Raw genomic sequence first — 19,208 nt, 5'->3', positions numbered from 1 at the left:
ACAAGTGTTTCCTTGTGCAGAAATGGGGTCAGTAGTTTCGCGTGTCCCTGCGTGCCGGAAGTGCCGCATAACTCCTAAAAAGTTAACGAGTTGATGCGGAACTTTCCTGCCCTCTTTTCGGATAAACTGGGCACTGCTAAGGGCACGGTGTGTCGCCTGGAGTTGACGGATAACGTTCCGGTGCGGTCGCGGCTGTACCAGTGTTCGCCTCCCCGTTTGAAAATGTTAAGGGGTATAGTCCAAGACCTGCAAGATAAAGGCATGATAAGGAAGAGCTCTTCTCAGTACGCGAGCCCGGCGTTTCTAGTGTCCAAACCCCACGGTGATTATAGGATGGTAATAGACTATCGCCTGTTAAACAGAAAGGTAGTTTTCGACGCCTTCCCAATGCCGATGGTCGAGCACGCCTTCGCTGATTTTCACAATGCGGAAGTATTTTCGGTGCTCGACCTTAACTCGGCGTATTACCAAATCCCCCTGACGGCTAAGAGCCGGAAGGCTGCGGCCTATTGTACCCAATTCGGGCTCTTTGAATTTAATAAGTTGCCGATGGGGATAAGCGTGGGGTGCCAGGTACTATCGAGGGTGATCGACACGCTGTTTGGGGACCTCAAACAAAAATTCGTGACTAACTTTATGGATGACCTGGTCGTATACTCTAGCTCGCTGGCCGAGCACCTCTGGCACTTGGCGGAGGTGTTTAAGAGACTAGAAATGGCCGGGTTCACCTTAAACCCGGATAAGCTTCGGCTGGCCCAAAGAGAGATTTCCTTCCTGGGGCATTTGGTGTGGAGCCAAGAGGTTAAAATGTTGCCTGAGCGGGGGAAGCCATTCGTAATTTTCCGACCCCCCGGAACTTGAAGGGGTTTCGGTGATTTATGGGAATGGCAGGGTTCTATGGACGTTTTATCGAACATTTCTCGTCGATTGCGGAACCACTCTATGCGCTTAAGCGCAAGAACGCCAAGTTCATCTGGGGCGAGGTTCAACAGTCAGCCTTCGAACGGCTTAAGGAAGCATTGTTGACGCCCCCAGTATTACAAATTCCGGATTTTTTCGTGAATTTACGCTCGTCTGCGAGGCCAGTGACGTCGCGGTCTCTGCGGTCCTAAATCAGAGGCAAGGGGAAGGATTAGCTCCGATCGCCTACGGTAGCCGTTTTCTTTCCCAGGCCGAGAGGAGATACTCCACCCACGAGAAAGAGTGCCTCGAGGTGGTCTGGGGATGCGAAAAATACTGGACATACTTGGAACACAAAGAGTTTTGTCTACAAACGGACAACCAAGCTCTAGCCTGGCTTCTACGGCACGCTAAAGATTTGGGGCGTATAGGGCGGTGGGTGTTGCGTCTGCGCCGTTCAAATTCCAAGTCTGTCACGTCAGTGTGAAATCTAATGTGGTGGCCGACTGCCTTACCCGACAGTACGAATACCTCCCGAGTGAACCTACGTTTACGGGTTTGGCCTTACATCTGCCTGAGGCGTTCCGATCAGTCCACGAATATCAAAAGGAGGATTCCTTTTGTAAGGACATATACGCGAAAGTTGCCCCGAAGGACTCTGTGGCTAAGCAATTCAAGTTACTTAACGGGGCTTTTGTTTATCATCCTTCTCGGGCCAGCGCTAAGCGCTACGTCATTACGGAGGCACTTAGGCCCATGGTGCTTGAGTATTTCCACGGGTCTACGGTGAGTGCGCATTTGGGGGTAAGCAAAACGCTTAGCCGGATCGTGAAGGTCTTTTATTGGCCGAATATGAGGTCGGGAATCTGCAAGTTCTGAGCCGTGTCCCTTAAACATGTGGGTAAAGAACCCAGTTCTTCTACCCACGTAGACCCGTGAACCCCTGCTCAAATGGGTAAGGGACAGGCTCATAAGAAACGACTTGCTTGTAACGTGATGTACTATGCCTCCCCAAGGTCGAGTAAGGGATCTCGTCGGCACTATGGGCCAAGCTGGACGGATCGGATAGTCCGAACTGGTAGGGCACACACTGCACAAGTATACATAAACACTGGCGTTTCCAAACATATAAATAAATGTATACTGATAACACATGTATACAGGTGGACTCTGCCTGATGGGCAGGGACTGGTCAGAACATGTGATAAATAATTAATACAGAACTACACTGTGCCTAGCCGCACAGAACTCAAGTCAGGCACGCCTCATGGTGTCTTTCTACCTCTCCAGTGTAAACATGTACTTAAGCATGCCTTGAGGGCACAAGGAAATATAAAAAGGTTACATACAAGCCTGAGGGGCGATCTGCTGTTTAACACAACCCAAAACAAAACCAAATTATCTTACTTCACACGGCGTTCATAATCGAAAGGCAACCATCTACAACAGTAAGTCACTTACTTGCGTTTCCTAAATTACAAACAAAGATTTACCTCACGACTTGATCTAGCCTTGATCACGTCGTGAGGGCACTCTTCCCCCTTCAGACACTGCTACGGGCCGAAACCGAATTTCCCCAAGATCAATTCAACATAACGAAACCAAATTTAGACGCAGCGATGTTACCTTTCTGAGGTCAACAGGAAGAGAGAAAGATACATTCGTTTGTACTACGCACGAAAGCTCGGAATGCGTCAAGGAGGGGGGGACAACGTCAGCTGACCTGACATCAGCCAAGGGCTTTAACTGGAGAGAAGGAGGAACGGCTCGCATCCTGGCGTTTCTGGGGGGACTCCAAGGAACTTCACGAAGAACCGTTGCACGGTTCAGTTCGTAAGGGTCTTCAGGACTGTCAGAGGGCCAAGTCCGCCCAAGATTCTAGGGTGGGTCTCCATAACAGCGAAATTGTGACGAGGCCCCTAGAACGGATATTTATTGATTTTCTTGGGCCGATTATCAGGAGTCGGAGGGGGAACATAGCCACATTGGTGGTGTTAGACGGGTTTTCTAAGTTTGTGTCTATGTATCCAGTGAGGAAAATTTCTTCCGAAGTAGTGGAAAACTGCCTCGTGGAGAAATTCTTCCCCACGTTCGGCGTCCCCCAGGCTATCATTTCCGACAATGCTGCAGTCTTCAAGTCGCGGCGGTTCTACAATCTGTGCTTCTCTTGGGGCATTCGCCACATCACGACTTCACCTTATTACCCTCAAGCTTCCCAGGTTGAGCGGTTTAATCGGAATTTGAAGGCTGCCCTGATCATTTATCACCACCGTCAACACACTCGTTGGGACGAAAATCTGCCATCGTTGGCCATCGCCTTTAACACTGCGTGGCACGAGTCGACGGGAGCGACTCCGGCTTCCCTATTTTTGGGGTTGGAGAGGAACCATCCCCTGGGCCTTAAATGGGAATTTCGTGAGCTGGAGCTCCAGCGGGACCCAAAGAATATGGGTGAATACTGGGAGTCTACCCTCGCTAATTTGAGGAAAGCTCGGGCTAGGGTGGCAGCCAGGTACAATGCGGGGAGAATGCCGGGAGAGTTTCATGTGGGGGACTCGGTTTTAGTTCTATTGCATCCGCTGAGTTCTAAGTCATGCCAGCGTTCCGCCAAGCTCGATCTCAAGTGGTCGGTACCGCTCATCATAACTAAGTTTGTATCGCCGGTGACGGTTCTTCTGGCCAACCCTGAAACTGGGGTTATCATAAGAAAAGCCCACATATCTCAACTCAAGCCATATATTTTGGCGGGGTAGTTATCAGCTTGGTATGTTGAATTCATTATGTATTCAGGGTGTACATGTCAATTATATTTTATATATGTATTGATTATGGTGTATGTTCCAGCTGGGACTTAGCCCTGTCCTCCTTAACCCTTACCCTTCACTTAGCCGTGTTTTCGGGAAGTTCGGGACCCCCCGCCTTTTGGAGGGCTCATCAGCGTCGAACGGCATACGCCGCCCCGCGGCGACGTTTTCTCATTTGCTTGCCTGCTCCCGCCCGGTGCTCCGAATGGGCCCTAATTCCGACAGTGCTGGGAGTGGTTTACTCTGATTGCCGAGCAGCGCTAGGGTACGTCCGCATTGGTGACTGTCACTGCACGGTGGACAGCGAACTTAGTGATTTCGGCAGCGGTGTGTATCTACATGAACCGCGGTGCGGCGAGTGATGTTATGAGATGCATCCGACATGTGACGGTGTTGGAGAAAAATTCGAGCTATGCCCTGGAACAGAGTGTTCTACTGTGAAGTGGGAGATCCTGAGCCATGCGTCATACTTAGGCTCCTTTCAGCGGCTTCTCTTCCTACCACCCCTTTTTTCTTCTTTTCCTTGTGTCTAGAAAGTTCTTCCGTCCTGACCTATCACGTGATTCCCCCCTCCCCTCCTACTGGTTCTGGTTTTATGGAAACTTGTAGGGTAGGGAGAGACGAACACTCTAGGACGAGACGTCGGGGAAGGAGGTAACAAGCAAACTTCCTTTTGGGAGTGGCTACTCTAAATTCGGTTTGGAGGGTTTCCCGTGAAACTTCGGGACAAGGAATAGCTGTATTGGTGGTCTGGGGCTATATACTCATATATATATACCTATATTTACATTTTTGGTTGGCAAATATTGGGTTATTATTTTCTTGGGTGATGATGTATTCTATTATTTGTAGGCTTGCTAAACTGTGAGACTAAACTGGAAGCTAAACTATCGTGATCTGTTATTTGTTTGCTAGGGAGTTATTGTACTGTATTCTATTATACTTGTTAAAGGAATGGCCGTATTGGCGATCTGGTGGCTATATATAAATATATATATAGTGTGACATGTTGACCCCTACCTCCCCAGCTGCACTTAGCGGTAACGTAGCGCTCGCGTAATAGGCGAGTCATCACCCCGCCACCCTCCCCGCGGTGACGTCACGAGCGGAGCCGAAGAGAGCCGAGCGGAGCCGAAGATAGCCGAGCCCCCGCAACCTGGTAATTATGTAATGCGAGTCAACAGCGGTGACGTAACAGGATGACGTGGCACTCATTACGCAACAGGCAAGCACTGCAGCTATATAAGTGAGCTGCACAGCAGCTACCAGTCAGTTCTAATGTAGCAGTCGGCGACTTCAGTTGTACTGTGACAGCCGCCCAGTTATAAAGTAACAGTCGCCGAGTCGAGTCGTATAGTCAGTCAGCCAGTCAATGTGCTATCAACGAGTTCTCAGTTCGCAAGTTACGAGCTACAGACGCGTGTGCGAAGGTCAGTGACAGTTCGGGATAACCAGTTATATCTGGAGTGTGTAATTCAGGGAGACTTGTATAGCTCCTGCGTTATTAGTACTTGAAGACAAGTGAAGATTGTGTTAAGAGATTTTGTTGTAGGGTTTGTAAAGTGTGGAAACCCATAATATTGTGATAATTAATTGTAGCCGTTGTTTGTAGATTGTTAAATAAACCAATTAACCATCTCTACGGCGTCGTCAGTAATGAAACACGTTACAATATCAATCTGAAACTAACTGATCAACGAATTTACTCACATGTAATGGCAGAAGAGCACAGGTAACGTACAGCAAAAAGCATATGATGCTGCTGAACTCATTTGCACAGATCTTTCGTACCATGGGACTCAGTTCATTTCCTGTCAGTTCAAAAGCAATCAACTCCAATATATTGTAGCATTCTATAAAACTGAAGCATGCCACACACAGCAAAACTGTATTACTGTTCCTTTAGTCTAAATCCATCTCTGCTGCTCTATGATTTACTGCATGTATGCGCTGATGTCTCTTCAGATGACTCTGCATACTGAATGACTTATTACATACATCACAGCAAAATGGCTTCTCCCCACTCTGTATGCGATGATGTCTCTTCATATTACTCTGCTGATTAAATGACTTATTACATACATCACAGCAAAATGGTTGCTCCCCACTGTGTATGTGCACATGCTTCTTCAGATTACTCTTAAAAATGAACGACTTATTACATACATCACACATAAATGGCCGCTCCTCACTATGTATGCACTGATGCCTCTTTAGATAACTCTTACAGTTGAATGACTTATTACACACGATACAACAAAATGGCCGCTCCCCACTATGTATGTGTCGATGTGCTATCATAATTTGCTCTTGTCTGAATGAATCTCCACACTCATCACAGGAATATCGTCGCTCCTCACCATGTATGGGTTGAAGTTCATTCAAATTACCCTGGAAAATGAGAGTAAATTACATGAAAAATCCTAACAGGAAGAGAAATAAGTTTGAAGCCACAGTACAGTGAGATGTTAAATCGGTAGGTGTGAGAGTTGTGACAGACGGGAGGGAGGGACAGAGAGAGCACACCCCCTTGAGTGGTGTGTGCCTGAGTCCATCAGCATGTATGGAGGTTTCTGAGTCAACAGACATTAAGCTGCACTGCCACTGTTGAACAAATTCCAAATTAAATAAAATTATGCATTTGTAAGGCTGGACAGGCATCTAATTAATAGTGGAATGGCTGCTAAAATGAAATAACAATAAAGGCTGAGCTAAAAAATGATACTAAGAAAGGGTGCATATGGCCCGGCAAAACCCCCCTACACGTGACTACATATCTGTGTGTGTGTGTGTGTGTGTGTGTATAAAAGGCCTCAAAAAGAATAATAGCATAGTGTCAGTTCAATAGACATGTCCACCTTGATACACTGAGCAAATCCATATGAGTCATCTTAAAGGTTGCCACACCATTCCTTGACAATGTAAACGTTAGGCTTTTGCCAGAAAATGGCCACTACTTCTGGATGTGTCTGGGGTGCTACTAGCAGGAAGATGTACAGTGTTTAACACACAGTTCGGTGTATGTTTTTTTTCTTTTGGCACTACAGCCCCAATTTACGCCTTGGCCTACCACCAAGACACTCTCTGTTTCATTTTGGTTTACCAGATCTCAGAATTCTGGTAGGATTCCTTGGGCTGGTGATCAGCTCGTCACAAGTCTCTACCTGTACACAAACACAGAAAAACACAGACAAGCACACACACCACTTGGCTACCGTGACCAGCTTGCTGTATGGGTGACCATGTGCAAATACTATACAAGATGTACTGCAAAGTTCCTGGACTAGGTCAAAATAGAAATACTGACTTAACTTCTTCATTCTGTCTACCATCTCTTTCAAAACAGTATCCTTGGGAACGTATACAGAGTTCTATAGTTTCCATATTTCGAGCGCGCCGTGGAAGACACTTTCCTCAATGCTGCCAAGTACCGCTTGTGATTCCCTTTGGATGTCAGATACTGTTTCAAAACATCGTCCCTTCAGTTTCATTTCAAATTGGGAAACGGTGAAATCACAGGGGGCTAAGTCCGGCTAGTAGGGAGGATGGGGAACGAAAACCACGTTGTTAGTCACAAACTCTGTGGCTTTCAGGGATGTGTGGGTGGGTGTGTTGCCGTGATGAGGGGGCAATACGGCACACATTCAAATTTTCTGTTGAGATCTCCTGGCAAACTCCATGACTGATCCCAATGGTGTCTGCAAGGTCATGGATTGTTTTGTGACAGTCTTTGTGGACGAGTTCTCAAATTCTTCAACATTTTCTATCATTTTGCTGGTGCTTGGTCACCCTGAATGTTCGTCACCTTCAACTGACACTTGCCCCGCCCTGAAACATGAATGCCATTCGAAAACCACTGTCCCAATTAAAGAACATTCTCCAAAAGCTTCATGAAGCATTTCAAGAATTTTGGGAGTGGATTTACCAAGTTTCATGCAAGACTCGATACATTGCTTGATTTTACCATCCATCGTAGACAAAAAAGGAAATACGAAGTCAAAAAAGCATTAAAGTAAAAACAATGCCTGTTCAGATCATGGTGTCATATGGCAGACTGATGCAACAGGCTTTCAGAAGTGTGACCTTGGCCTCCCCTCTCATCTTCTTCCACCAATGCAGTTACAACAATAAGTCCGATAACTTTCTGATAGCACCTCATATTGAATGTTTTTTGTCTTTGTTGTGTTTATCTTTAAGTAGATTTATCTTTTTGTATTTGTACAGGGAGGTTCTTATGGTTGTTGACTGGTTCAAGGTCCCGCGTTTCCCGGCGACCAGCACACAGCCGACTGTGAGTCAAATATGAATTTTGCAAATGAATGAGCATGCCTGCTGTNAACAGGCTTTCAGAAGTGTGACCTTGGCCTCCCCTCTCATCTTCTTCCACCAATGCAGTTACAACAATAAGTCCGATAACTTTCTGATAGCACCTCATATTGAATGTTTTTTGTCTTTGTTGTGTTTATCTTTAAGTAGATTTATCTTTTTGTATTTGTACAGGGAGGTTCTTATGGTTGTTGACTGGTTCAAGGTCCCGCGTTTCCCGGCGACCAGCACACAGCCGACTGTGAGTCAAATATGAATTTTGCAAATGAATGAGCATGCCTGCTGTTCCATAATGTTTCGAACCAAGGGAAGTTATTAAATTTGTGGATGGCTTGATGGCATTATGTTTCACGGCAATCAATGAAGTTCATGCGTGGGAATGTGTTTATGATTTGTCAGAAGTGGGCGGCAGTTATCAACTCCATTAGTCATTTGTTCTATTACCGTTAGTAAGCACTGTGTTCTATCATGATGCAGTAAAGTTTAGAGCAATGTGCAGTTCTGTATGACACTTATGCCAAATACAATTCTGCTAGTAAGTGCCAGTGAAAATTTTGTAATGAAAGAGTCCCAGGAGACAAACAATTCACAATATGGTGAATAGATATGAGACAAACTCCGTCTTAAGTGCAACAATTTAATTGTAGTTCTTTCTTCTTCCCTTCCTCCACACTACATCTTTCGGCCCTAAATGGCCATCATCAGGTGTGTATTCTTACGTAGCTGCTACACTGACCGTAGTTTAAAATTTAGACATGTATTAAAGATAAGCAGCGACACATACAGAGAGAGCCTACACAGAACAAATCCTGAACAGCAATAAAACAAGAAGTGGCCACTGCAGCACTACAGACATGGGGCGTGTACCCCGAGAAAATTTTAATTTTTAAAAATTTGAAAAAAAAAAAGAATTGGAAAAAGAAAAAGAACAGAAAATTTATAGACATTTTAATTTGAATTGAAGTTTTAAAAAAGTGCCAATTTTAGAAATCAAATTGACGTGTGTAGGTTAACAAAGATTTTATACATACATACAATTGGAAAGACTGGTGATTTTAAATTTTAAACTACGGGCAGTATAGTAGCTACATAAGAATACACACCTGATGATGGCCATTTAGGGCCGAAAGATGTAGTGTGGAGGAAGGGAAGAAGAAAGAACTACAATTAAATTGTTGCACTTAAGACGAAGTTTGTCTCATATATATTGTGTGAGTGTAACAGAATGCTTAAATATAATATTGGTGAATAGACTTTGATTAATGAGACTCTTAACAGACAAAAAACAAAAGAATAAGTGCCCAGTGCTCAATGTCTAGCTGAGAGAGACTGGAGTGTCACAGGAGCGTGCAAGAAGGGCAAAACAACTGCTGCAGCTTAAACCATATAAAACAATAGTAATAATTAGGGCTCGAATCTCTAGGACATGTCATATTTTCTTCCTAGTGTTTATTCCTATTTTTAAATGTAATTGTATATATTTCCGCTCATTCTTATTGAAATTATATCATTATTATTGTGCACACAAATGCATATTTTAAAGTTTTATTGGTTTTACATCATAATTTGGCATAATTTTGAAATAAGCTCATATTTTTCTCATTTTAGAATAAATTCGTTTATATAAGGTACAATTTTGGCTCCATAATGTTTTGTACTACAAAATAAATTTCAGACTGGACTGTTGCTCCAATGTGGCATAGAGTTCAAGTGCACGAAGTTTGTATTAAAAACCACACTTTTGACTGGACTGTACTTGCAGTTACAAAGGAAAAATTTGTGGAATGCAACATTTATAACCTGGCTAGCTGGCTTTTCCCAGTCTCCGTCCTACTACAGTATATACCATATAGTAAGATGGAGACTGGGAAAGGCTGGCTAGCCAGCCAGGCATATACCCATTCCAGTCTTTCTTCTTCTTCTTCTTCTTTTTTTTTTTTGCTAGTGGGGTGGGGCTGAGTCCCTTGCACTGCGGCCACTTCTGGCCTACTGTACCAGCCCCAGATGATAGGTGAGGGTAATTGTGGAGCAATTAGTGGAATGAAGACTGGCAGGGGAAACTGAACTAGTCGGAGAAAACCCGCCCCAGCGCCACATTGTCCAAAACAAATCCCACTTGACCAGACCCTGGATCGAACCCAGGCCGCTGCGATGGGAAGCTAGTGACTAACCGCTTGAGCTATGGCACGGCCCATTCCAATCTTAAAAGTATTTTATTTATATACGTGGAGGGCCTTCATACATTTCAGCTTGACTTTACAATGCCTAGAGTACATGTAGTTCATGTTCAGTTTTGTGCAGGAGTTTGGTGAAAAAGTGTTTAGTACCCACTGGAGACATATTTCATTACAAGCTGTGTGGCATGCAAGTTACAGCAGGAAAGCAATTTACTGTGCAGCAGCATTGTAAAACTTTTAAACATGTTAAATGTTTAAGCAGATTATCTACAATGGACAACAGACAAAGTTTGTTGTTTAAAAACAATTCTGCTAATTCTTCTTCTTCTCCAACGATCAATGGGTCAGAATTTTTGAAAGATTTGTGTCAATGGATGGTTTCTTTGAATATTTCAATAGAGAAATTACAAAATCATCACTTCAGAACATTTCTGGAGACATACACTCGTCATCCTATCCCAAGTGATCGACATTAAGAAAAATTACCTCTCTACATGTTATGAAGATATGTTGAATAAGATTCGAACACCTGTTGCTGATAACAAGATATGGGTTTCCTTGAATGAGACTTCTGATGTAGATGGGGGGTATATCATGAATTATAGTTGGAACCCTGAAACAAGATCAACCAAGAGACATATTTCTTCTTGACTGTGAAGTTCTTGACAGTGCAAAGCATTCGACTATACCTGTCCATTTTGATAATTCCATGAACATGCTGTGGCCAGATGGAATACAGCGAAATAGTGTCCTCCTAGTAAAAGATGCTGCTCCATACATGAGGAAGGCTGTGAAAGGACTTCAAATGATCTACCCGAAAATAATCCGTATTACTTGCCTCACTCTTGCATTGCATAGAGTGGCTGAAGAAGTTCTAAGAAATTTTTCCAGACGTAGATAGGCTAATTCCAGATGGAAAGAAAATATTCATCAAGGCCCCTCTTGAAGTACTGAGATTTAAAACAGAAGCTCCTCTACTGCCACTTTCTCCACAGCCTATCATCACACCATGGGGTACATGGTTGGACGCTATGGCATATTACTGTGAAAATTACACAACCATTGGTTAATGACTTTGACAGCTGCGAGTCAAGATCAATTAAAGCTGTCAAGGACTTACATAGCATGTCCACAAAGTAAGTTTCCCACTTGTCCCACAGCTAGCAAACCTTATATTGCGCGAAGCGACTGCGCGTACATGATAGAGCAATGACGTAGCATGGCGCATGCACTAACAGAATTTCCTGCATTCCCACAGTAGCATCGTTGCAGCTGTTGAAGATGGAGGCTCTTATTACGACTGTGAATTGCGGTCAGTGATAAAGTTTTTGAATGCACAGAGCATAGCGCCGATCGAAATTCATCGCCAGCTGTGCCGGGTCTATGGGCCTAACGTCATGAGCAAGCAGATGGTGCATTGCTGGTGCAGACACTTTTCAGCAGGTCGACAAAGTGTGCATGATGAGAAGCGCAGTGAGTGGCCATCCATCATTACTGACGACCTGGTAGAGCTTGTGCAGGAACGCATTATGGAGAATTGTCGCGTCACAATTACGGAACTCAGCAGTCATGTCCCACAGATTTCCCGCACCTTGCGGCACAGTGGATTTCCCTGCATACGAAATTCAAGAAGACGTCAGCACGGAAAGTGATGCGCAGGGTATTCTCTCCACGTCGACTTCCTGACCAGAGGTGAAATGGTGAATGCTGAGCGTTACTGTGAAACACTGCAGAAATTGTGACGAGGCCATTCAGAACAAGCGGCGCGGGATGCTTAGTGCTGGTATTGTCTTCCTGTATGATAACACTAGGCCGCACATGGCTCGACGGACAGCAAGTCTCCTGCAAGAGTTCAGCTGGGATGTGTTTAATCATCAACCCTACAGCCCGGACCTCGCTCCCAGTGATTTCCATCTTTTCCTACACCTGAAGAAATTCCTATCCGGTGAGCGTCAGCTTTTTGAGAATGACAGAGAGGCAGAGATGGTTGTCACACAGTGGTTCCAATCCCAGGTGGCAGACTTCTACAACACGGGTATTGAAAAGTTGGTCCCACGGTATGACAAATGTCTCAATTCCGGTGGCGATTATGTTAAAAAATAGCTGAGCACTTGCTGTATCTGTTGCAATAAATATTTCCATGAAATTGTGTTTTGTTTCTGTAAACGGCACCAGGGAAACTTACTTTGTGGACGAGCCTCGTATTATCTACTGCTCTAGCACAAAATCTGATAGCTATAAAGTCAAACGTCTGTTCAATTTCAAGTGCAATAACTCGCCTGGAAGCTGTAGGGACTGAACTCCGTGATGCGTTGGACGCTGTAAAAAGCAGTGAGAATGAACTAAACCGATCTCGTGGTGAAGCAAGCAACAAGATTAAAACCTAAATAGAAAGTGTTCTTCATCAGAATGCTGGTTATTCAACAATAAGCAAGACTGCACATATAAAATCTGATAAACCACAAACATTCGAAGATGATCCAGAACTGTCACAAAATGACCTCACATTCTTCAATTATGCTCCTGTCACATCATGTGATGTGGAACGAAGTTTGTCCTAATACAAAACTATCCTCAGTGACAATCGGCGATCTCTCAAATCTGAAAATATGAAAATGCAGGTAGTTATAAATTACAATGGTAACAGTGAAAACTGAGAAGTGAATATCTTGTGTTACAGGAACACTGAAAACTGAGAGCCGAATAAGCTTGTGTTCTTCTGTATTGTGTTTTTAGCTAACAGAGTTAAGTTAATGTTTATATCACGTGCACCAGTGTTTGTCTAAAATATGAATGCAAAAATCAATATTAAAAAGAAAAGAAGAGAGAGTTTAATCCAGTACAAAATGTCACAATTCCATCAGTTTTCTTTCGTTCAGAAACACAATAGGGCTAATTTGGTAAGTAGGGCCTACTATCATATATTCATCATTTTTATTCTTAAACTCTAGTAAAAGTTATAATTAAAATTGTGAAATTATATGTCCCATTTAATATTTAAGGTCATATTTTACATTTTTGTGTCATACTAGACATAATTTTGGGTCATAAGTGCATGCATATATTTACGGTTTTTAGGTCATAAAAATCAGGGCCCTAGTAATAATGCATGCCTTGCAGCTGTGAGATCCAACTAACCAGGTTCATTTTTGCAGTTGGTTTCTGCAGTGGATCACTGAAGATGAGATTCATCTCACACTGACATGGCATGGGTTCACTTGAAGGGATACATAAATACAAAAAATAATTGCAACTGGAATTCACGAAATCCACATCCAACTGACGAAGTATGGCTCCATCCAGTGAAAGTTGGAGTCTGGTTTGCTGTGAGGACAACAAGGATTGCTCTACCTGCGTTTTTTTAAAGGAACAATTAATTGTGAAAGATATGTACAGTTCCAAGGCCACGCCATAGATCAAGCGGTTACTCACTGGCTTCTCACAGCGGCAGACCACGTTCGATACCGGGTCTGGTCAAGTGGGATTTGTGGTGGACAATTGGCGCTGGGTCAGGTTTTCTCCGAGTACTTCGGTTTCCCCTGCTAATCTTCATTCCACCAATTGCTCCATAACCATCCTCACCTATCATCTGAGGCTGGTACAACTGGCCACAAGTGGATGCCGTATCAAGTGGACTGAGTCCCACCCTCACCAAGTAAAAAAATTATGTACAGGTCATTTTCAGACAATTCTTTCGAGAGTTACAAAAGAAAAAAAGACTCGATGGCTGGTTTCAGCGAGACTAAGCTACTGCCCACATTTCACATACGTTTATACAAGCTTTGCCTGGTACTTTTGGGGAGAGCGATATCAGCACTGGTATTTGGCAGGAACACTCACCCAACCTTAATTCTTAGATATTTTCTTCTGTGGTTCTTTGCAGGGCAAATTCTAAAACAGTTAATGCCACCTGGAAGAACTAAAAAGACTATTCATAAGGAAATTTCAGCAATTATGGCACAACAGCTTTAAGGGTTAATCAGAACCCCTTCTGCTGCTGCAAGGAATGTCTATGTGTAGGGGGACAGCATTTTCAACACCTTCTGTGACCTATGAATTGTATACTTTATTCTAAACGTTACTGGCCACAGGCATACTGATTCACTGGCAAAATTTGTATGCACCTTGCAGCCACCCAGTGGTGCATCAGTCGTCGTGAACTGGCCGAGAAAAGTAAGAACCTCCATCTATATGTAGATGTAGAAATTTTCTTGATGTTCATTACTAGCTTTATTTGTGTGTTTAATTACATGCACTGTATACTCCAATTCACCGCCATTGCGACTATATTTTAGGATGTGTTGCCAACGCCAGTTCTTCACTATTGGTTTTTATACCTCTTACACATTCTCTGTATCGTAACATTTAGTTATCATTCTGTCTAACCGAAAACAACAAAAAAATCTGTTATGACAACCAATCAAATGACAGCAGGTACAGAGGCCACTCCAACAGTGTAAGGTATATTAAATTTACTTCAAACAAAGGGCAACAGGCAACACGTGTCTATAATCTGTCAAATATTATCACAAAGCTATAGAGAATCATTAGTTATCCTATAACAAATCCTCAACACAATGACAGCTGTATGTTATGACATCGATACAGACTGCATCAAGACAGAAAACAAATAAATGATAAACTTCAGCATTTATAGATTCTGGGAACTCTATGATGTGGTAACAAAGCACTGCTTAGTGGAGTGGTACATCACACGCAACATTCAACGTACTACAGTTGCCTAGAAATATTTCGGGGGGGGGGGGAAATCCTTCAAAACCTAGTCAACGGCACAGTGGTGTTATTTCATGTTCACAGAAAAGACAAGCGGCATTTCTGCACATTTGTGTTATCTGCCTAACAGTGCACATACAGCTCACCTCAGGTTCAGCCTTTATTTCCGGAAATGTTATTGGGACAGGATCCTCTTCCTCTTCTGCATCTGAGACTGCCTCAGCTTTTACATTCATGGCCTGATCTGCATCATGAGGTGTTGGGTATGTCTCACCATACGGACTCACTAAGGAGTTCTCTGAATTTCTATAGCTATGTAAAAAACATCACATCCTTCTCAGAAATGGATGCACAACACTACACATTAAACAGCATATGATTTCCTTGCTATGGCTGTTTATCATCGCATTTAATTCATAAGAGCTGTTCTGTACAGATGTTCTTCTCTACAGCTATCATGATCACTAGAAAGTACTCGGTTCAAAGCCCAGTGACCTTCCTGAAAAACTATCGGTCACTGCAGCAGTACAGAAAATATCTGCTTCCTTTGGTACCTAAAACCATCACAATGAAGAGCTCCACAACTTGTAACTTTGTTCACCAAGCATAATTATATGATCAAGTCAAGGAGGATGAGATGGGCAGCTCATATAGCAGGCATGGGGGAGAAGAGGAATGCATATAGGATTTGCTGAGAAAGCCAGAAGGAAAGAGAGCACTAGGAAGGCCTAGGCATAGGTGGGAAGACATTTAAATGGAATGGATTCATATGGCTCAGGATAGGGACTTGTGACAGGTTTTCGCAAACATGTCAATAAACTTCCAGGTTCTATACAATGTTGGGAAATTCTTCAGTGGCCAAGCAACTGGTGGCTTCTCAAGGACTCACTCAGCTCCATGAAGTTATTTATTGTATCTAAAAGCTAAAGTCATGGTGGATGAGATGGACAGCTCATCTAGCAGGAATATTGGAGAAGAGCAATGCATACAGGATTTGTTGAGAAAGCCAGAAAAGGCCCATTACTGTCTTCAACATGGCTCCATATTCTGTGGCAAACAGACTCAGTACAAACCCTTCCAAATTAATTCTTTAAAATCTATCTTAATAGCAACTTTCCATTCGCACTCAGGTCTCCCAAGTTTTTCTTCTCTTTGTATGCATTTCTCACTGTTGCATGTGCACTACATGACTTACCCACATCTCTCTCCTTGAACTCATTGCTCTCCTACATAATATCCCAAACTGTATCACCCAAGTGTAAGGAACTCCCCACATGGATTATGCAAACAAACAGAAGCTGGTCACTAAATATTTAGTTTATTTGACAAAGAGAACTGATATATGAAAATAAAACTCTTGTCTGAGAACACAAGCATGAAACACAGTACTTTCTCTCACAGCAAGAACTGTTTCTTCAGTTCCATACAGTACAATTCTTGCCACTCTTGTTGCAAGAGAAATGAAAAAATATCTTGTGTGATTCATTGGAATTAGCTCACAAGAGTTCTAGTAACTTAAATTCTTGGTTCTAACATGTGTTAAATAACTGCAAACAGTTCTGTGACTCCCTATGGATTTTTGCTGCTATAGAATTTCTCTCAAATACAGTTCAGTTTACATAAAATGTAATTTCACCTGCATTAGAACTGCTTAAAAGGAAATGGAAGTGGTACATCACAAGCAGCATACATTCAACAAACTATAACTGTCTAGGGACACTTCAGAAAAAGGCCTTCAAAGGCGAGCAGCACAGTGGAGCTATCCCATGTGCACAGACAGACAGCCAGACAGATGGAGATGACATAGACAACTGGAATTCCTGCCTAACAGTGGATATATAGAAACATACAGCTCACCTCAGGTTCAGCCTTTACTTCCTGAACTGTTATTTGCAGAGGATCCGCTTCCTCTTGTGAGTCTGAGACTTCCTCAGCTTTTACATTCATGGCCTGGTTTGCATCATGACTTGCTGGGTATGTCTCACCATAGGGACCCACTAAAACCTTCTCTGAATTTGTACAGTTCTGTAAAGGCATCACATCTTCTATCAGTCATGGCTGTACAACACCATACATGAAACAATATATGCTCCCCTTGCTGTAGCTGTTTCTCATTACATCTAACCCATAGCAGCTGCTCTGTACAGATTTCTTCTCTACAGACTTCATAATCTTAGCAAGTGTTAAGTTCATAATGGAGGGACCTTCCTGAGAAACCTGTGGTTCCTGTGGAAGTACAGACAATACGTATCTGATCTTCATGGAACCTAAGCACTCATTACTGTGTTCACACATGTCCATGCATCCTGACACAAACCCAGTCAAAACCCCCATAATTGTACCTTTAAAATCCATCTTCACAATTGTCTCATTCTCTCAGGCCTTCTGTCAAAATCTTTCTAAGCATTTCTCATTCTCACATGTGTGCTACTTGACCTACCCATATCACTCGCTTTGAATAAAACCCTCTCCTACATATTATACCGAACTGTTATAATGTGAAGAACCAAGTAAACTCCCCAGATGGATTATGAATACTAACAAAAGCTTGGCATAAATAGTTTAGTTTCTTAAGATATGAGAATTGACTCATGACAAGAAAATACTTGTCTACGCACACAAACACAAAACACTCACCATCCTTTCTGTCTCAGCAGGAAATGTTTCTCCAGCTCTCTGTAGCAGAAAATACAGCATTCCTGCTGCAAGAGAGTGCAGAATCTTTCATAACGTTGAACCTTTATCTTATCACACGATGCTTTTGTGGGTGGCAAATGGATTTACAAGAATCCTTGTGATATAGAAGTTGTACATATATACAACTATAGTGATATAGAAGTTATAGAGTGACGTGCATTTCTTTGTTCTCACAGCAGAGGCCGGCAGAGATTATGAAGCTTAGTGCCTTATTACAAGTTGTGTAGTCTTAACAGACTGTTGCTTAGTTTTGAAGGCAGGTAGTTCACCCACTCTGAGTGAACCTGTTGCTTCCAAAACGTCGGTAAAAGCCTACCTGACTGCACGGATCTACATCCTAGAAACAGCAAACCTATTCTACAAATGTTATATTTTAGCATCCTATTACATTGATTCATGTCCATGGTTTATGCTGGCCGTCTTAGAGTGTATACACTTTTTCACCTTATTCTTCACTTCCACACTATATATTTCAGCACTAATGTGCCATCTTCAGGTGTCTTTATGCACGTTAAACTATTGTACTGCATGCCATAATGTCTTCATTCTAACATGACTAAAATCTGTATTCCTCATACAGGACGTTGAATTCAAAATAATAAACCTTTTCAGGATTCTTCCTACATCACACTCAAACATCCGAATTAGGCCAATCCTCTTTTATGTGAGCATTCCTCCTACATATATTTAAGTATCATGTTCTGTGTTGTGTTTTGTCCTGTTACTGCATGCATTGTACTGCTGGATCCAGCAGGAATGCTCACATAAAAGTGGATTGGCGTTATTCGCGTGTTTGAGTGCGACGTAGGAAGAATCCTGAAAAGATATATTATTTTGAATTCATCGTCCTATATGACGAATACATATTTCAGTCACTTCAGAATGAAGACATTGTGGGAGCATCCCACATTATCACGCATTTCAGGTCAGGTCATGTTACAACTGACGGTCAGTCAGTCTGTCGGTCTTGGTGTCGAGCCCCAGCTGGGGCTCATGACCAGATATTTCTTTTCAATGAAAGTTACTGTCCTGTCTATGTGTAGCGCCCTCTCTGATGAGAGGTCGGGTCTGTCATCTGTCAGTCAGTCTGTATTAAGTCTATTGTCTGTATTTACATACGTTTACAAATACACACTTAATCCTTACTTCTATGTACAATATATACACAGCCTCTTTCAGTCCAGGCTAGGTACAGCAGATTATGCCTTTTCATATATAAACATATATATCCTAGTAGTATTTGCTACCACGGCTGTCTAGTCACTTGAACGGTCGTATGCCTGACCGCCGCCAAGTTTAAGCCTCTTATACTTTCTGTGTCGGGCTTCGCCTTGTCCGATGTTGCGAACATTCTCATTATCATGATTTTGTATGACTTCTGCTTGTTGCCTGCATAATTTTGTTATGTAATCATATACGTACGGGATTTTGAATGCCATGTGCAAATCGCGGACCGGTGTGCGCCTTGGAAAATTGCCAATCGTGCGGAGAACCTTGTTTTGCAGGCGCTGCAATTTCAATAGATGAGTGTCTGCCGCAAACTCCCAGGCGGGACTAGCATAAGTCATTA

At 42.9% G+C, this 19,208-nt stretch overlaps 1 protein-coding gene across 1 annotated transcript in view; it reads right to left on the bottom strand.

The window, feature by feature from the left end:
- Nucleotides 1-225: 225 nt before the first annotated feature.
- LOC117282540 (zinc finger and SCAN domain-containing protein 12-like) overlaps nucleotides 226-19,208 on the bottom strand; it is a 22,723-nt gene continuing 3,740 nt past the window's right edge. Inside the window, exons 2-4 of the mRNA XM_033752578.1 lie at nucleotides 16,799-16,938; nucleotides 5,871-6,095; nucleotides 226-246 (exon numbers count right to left, since the gene is read on the bottom strand). Of these exons, the coding sequence (XP_033608469.1) occupies nucleotides 226-246; nucleotides 5,871-6,095; nucleotides 16,799-16,938 (386 nt within the window). The remainder of the gene's footprint in view (nucleotides 247-5,870; nucleotides 6,096-16,798; nucleotides 16,939-19,208) is intronic.

Source organism: Cryptotermes secundus, unplaced genomic scaffold, assembly GCF_002891405.2.
Source record: "Cryptotermes secundus unplaced genomic scaffold, Csec_1.0 scaffold474, whole genome shotgun sequence".
NCBI classification, from domain to species: Eukaryota; Metazoa; Arthropoda; class Insecta; order Blattodea; family Kalotermitidae; genus Cryptotermes; species Cryptotermes secundus.
Note: the sequence above shows the minus strand (reverse complement) of the source record. Positions and strands in the feature narration are given on the sequence as shown.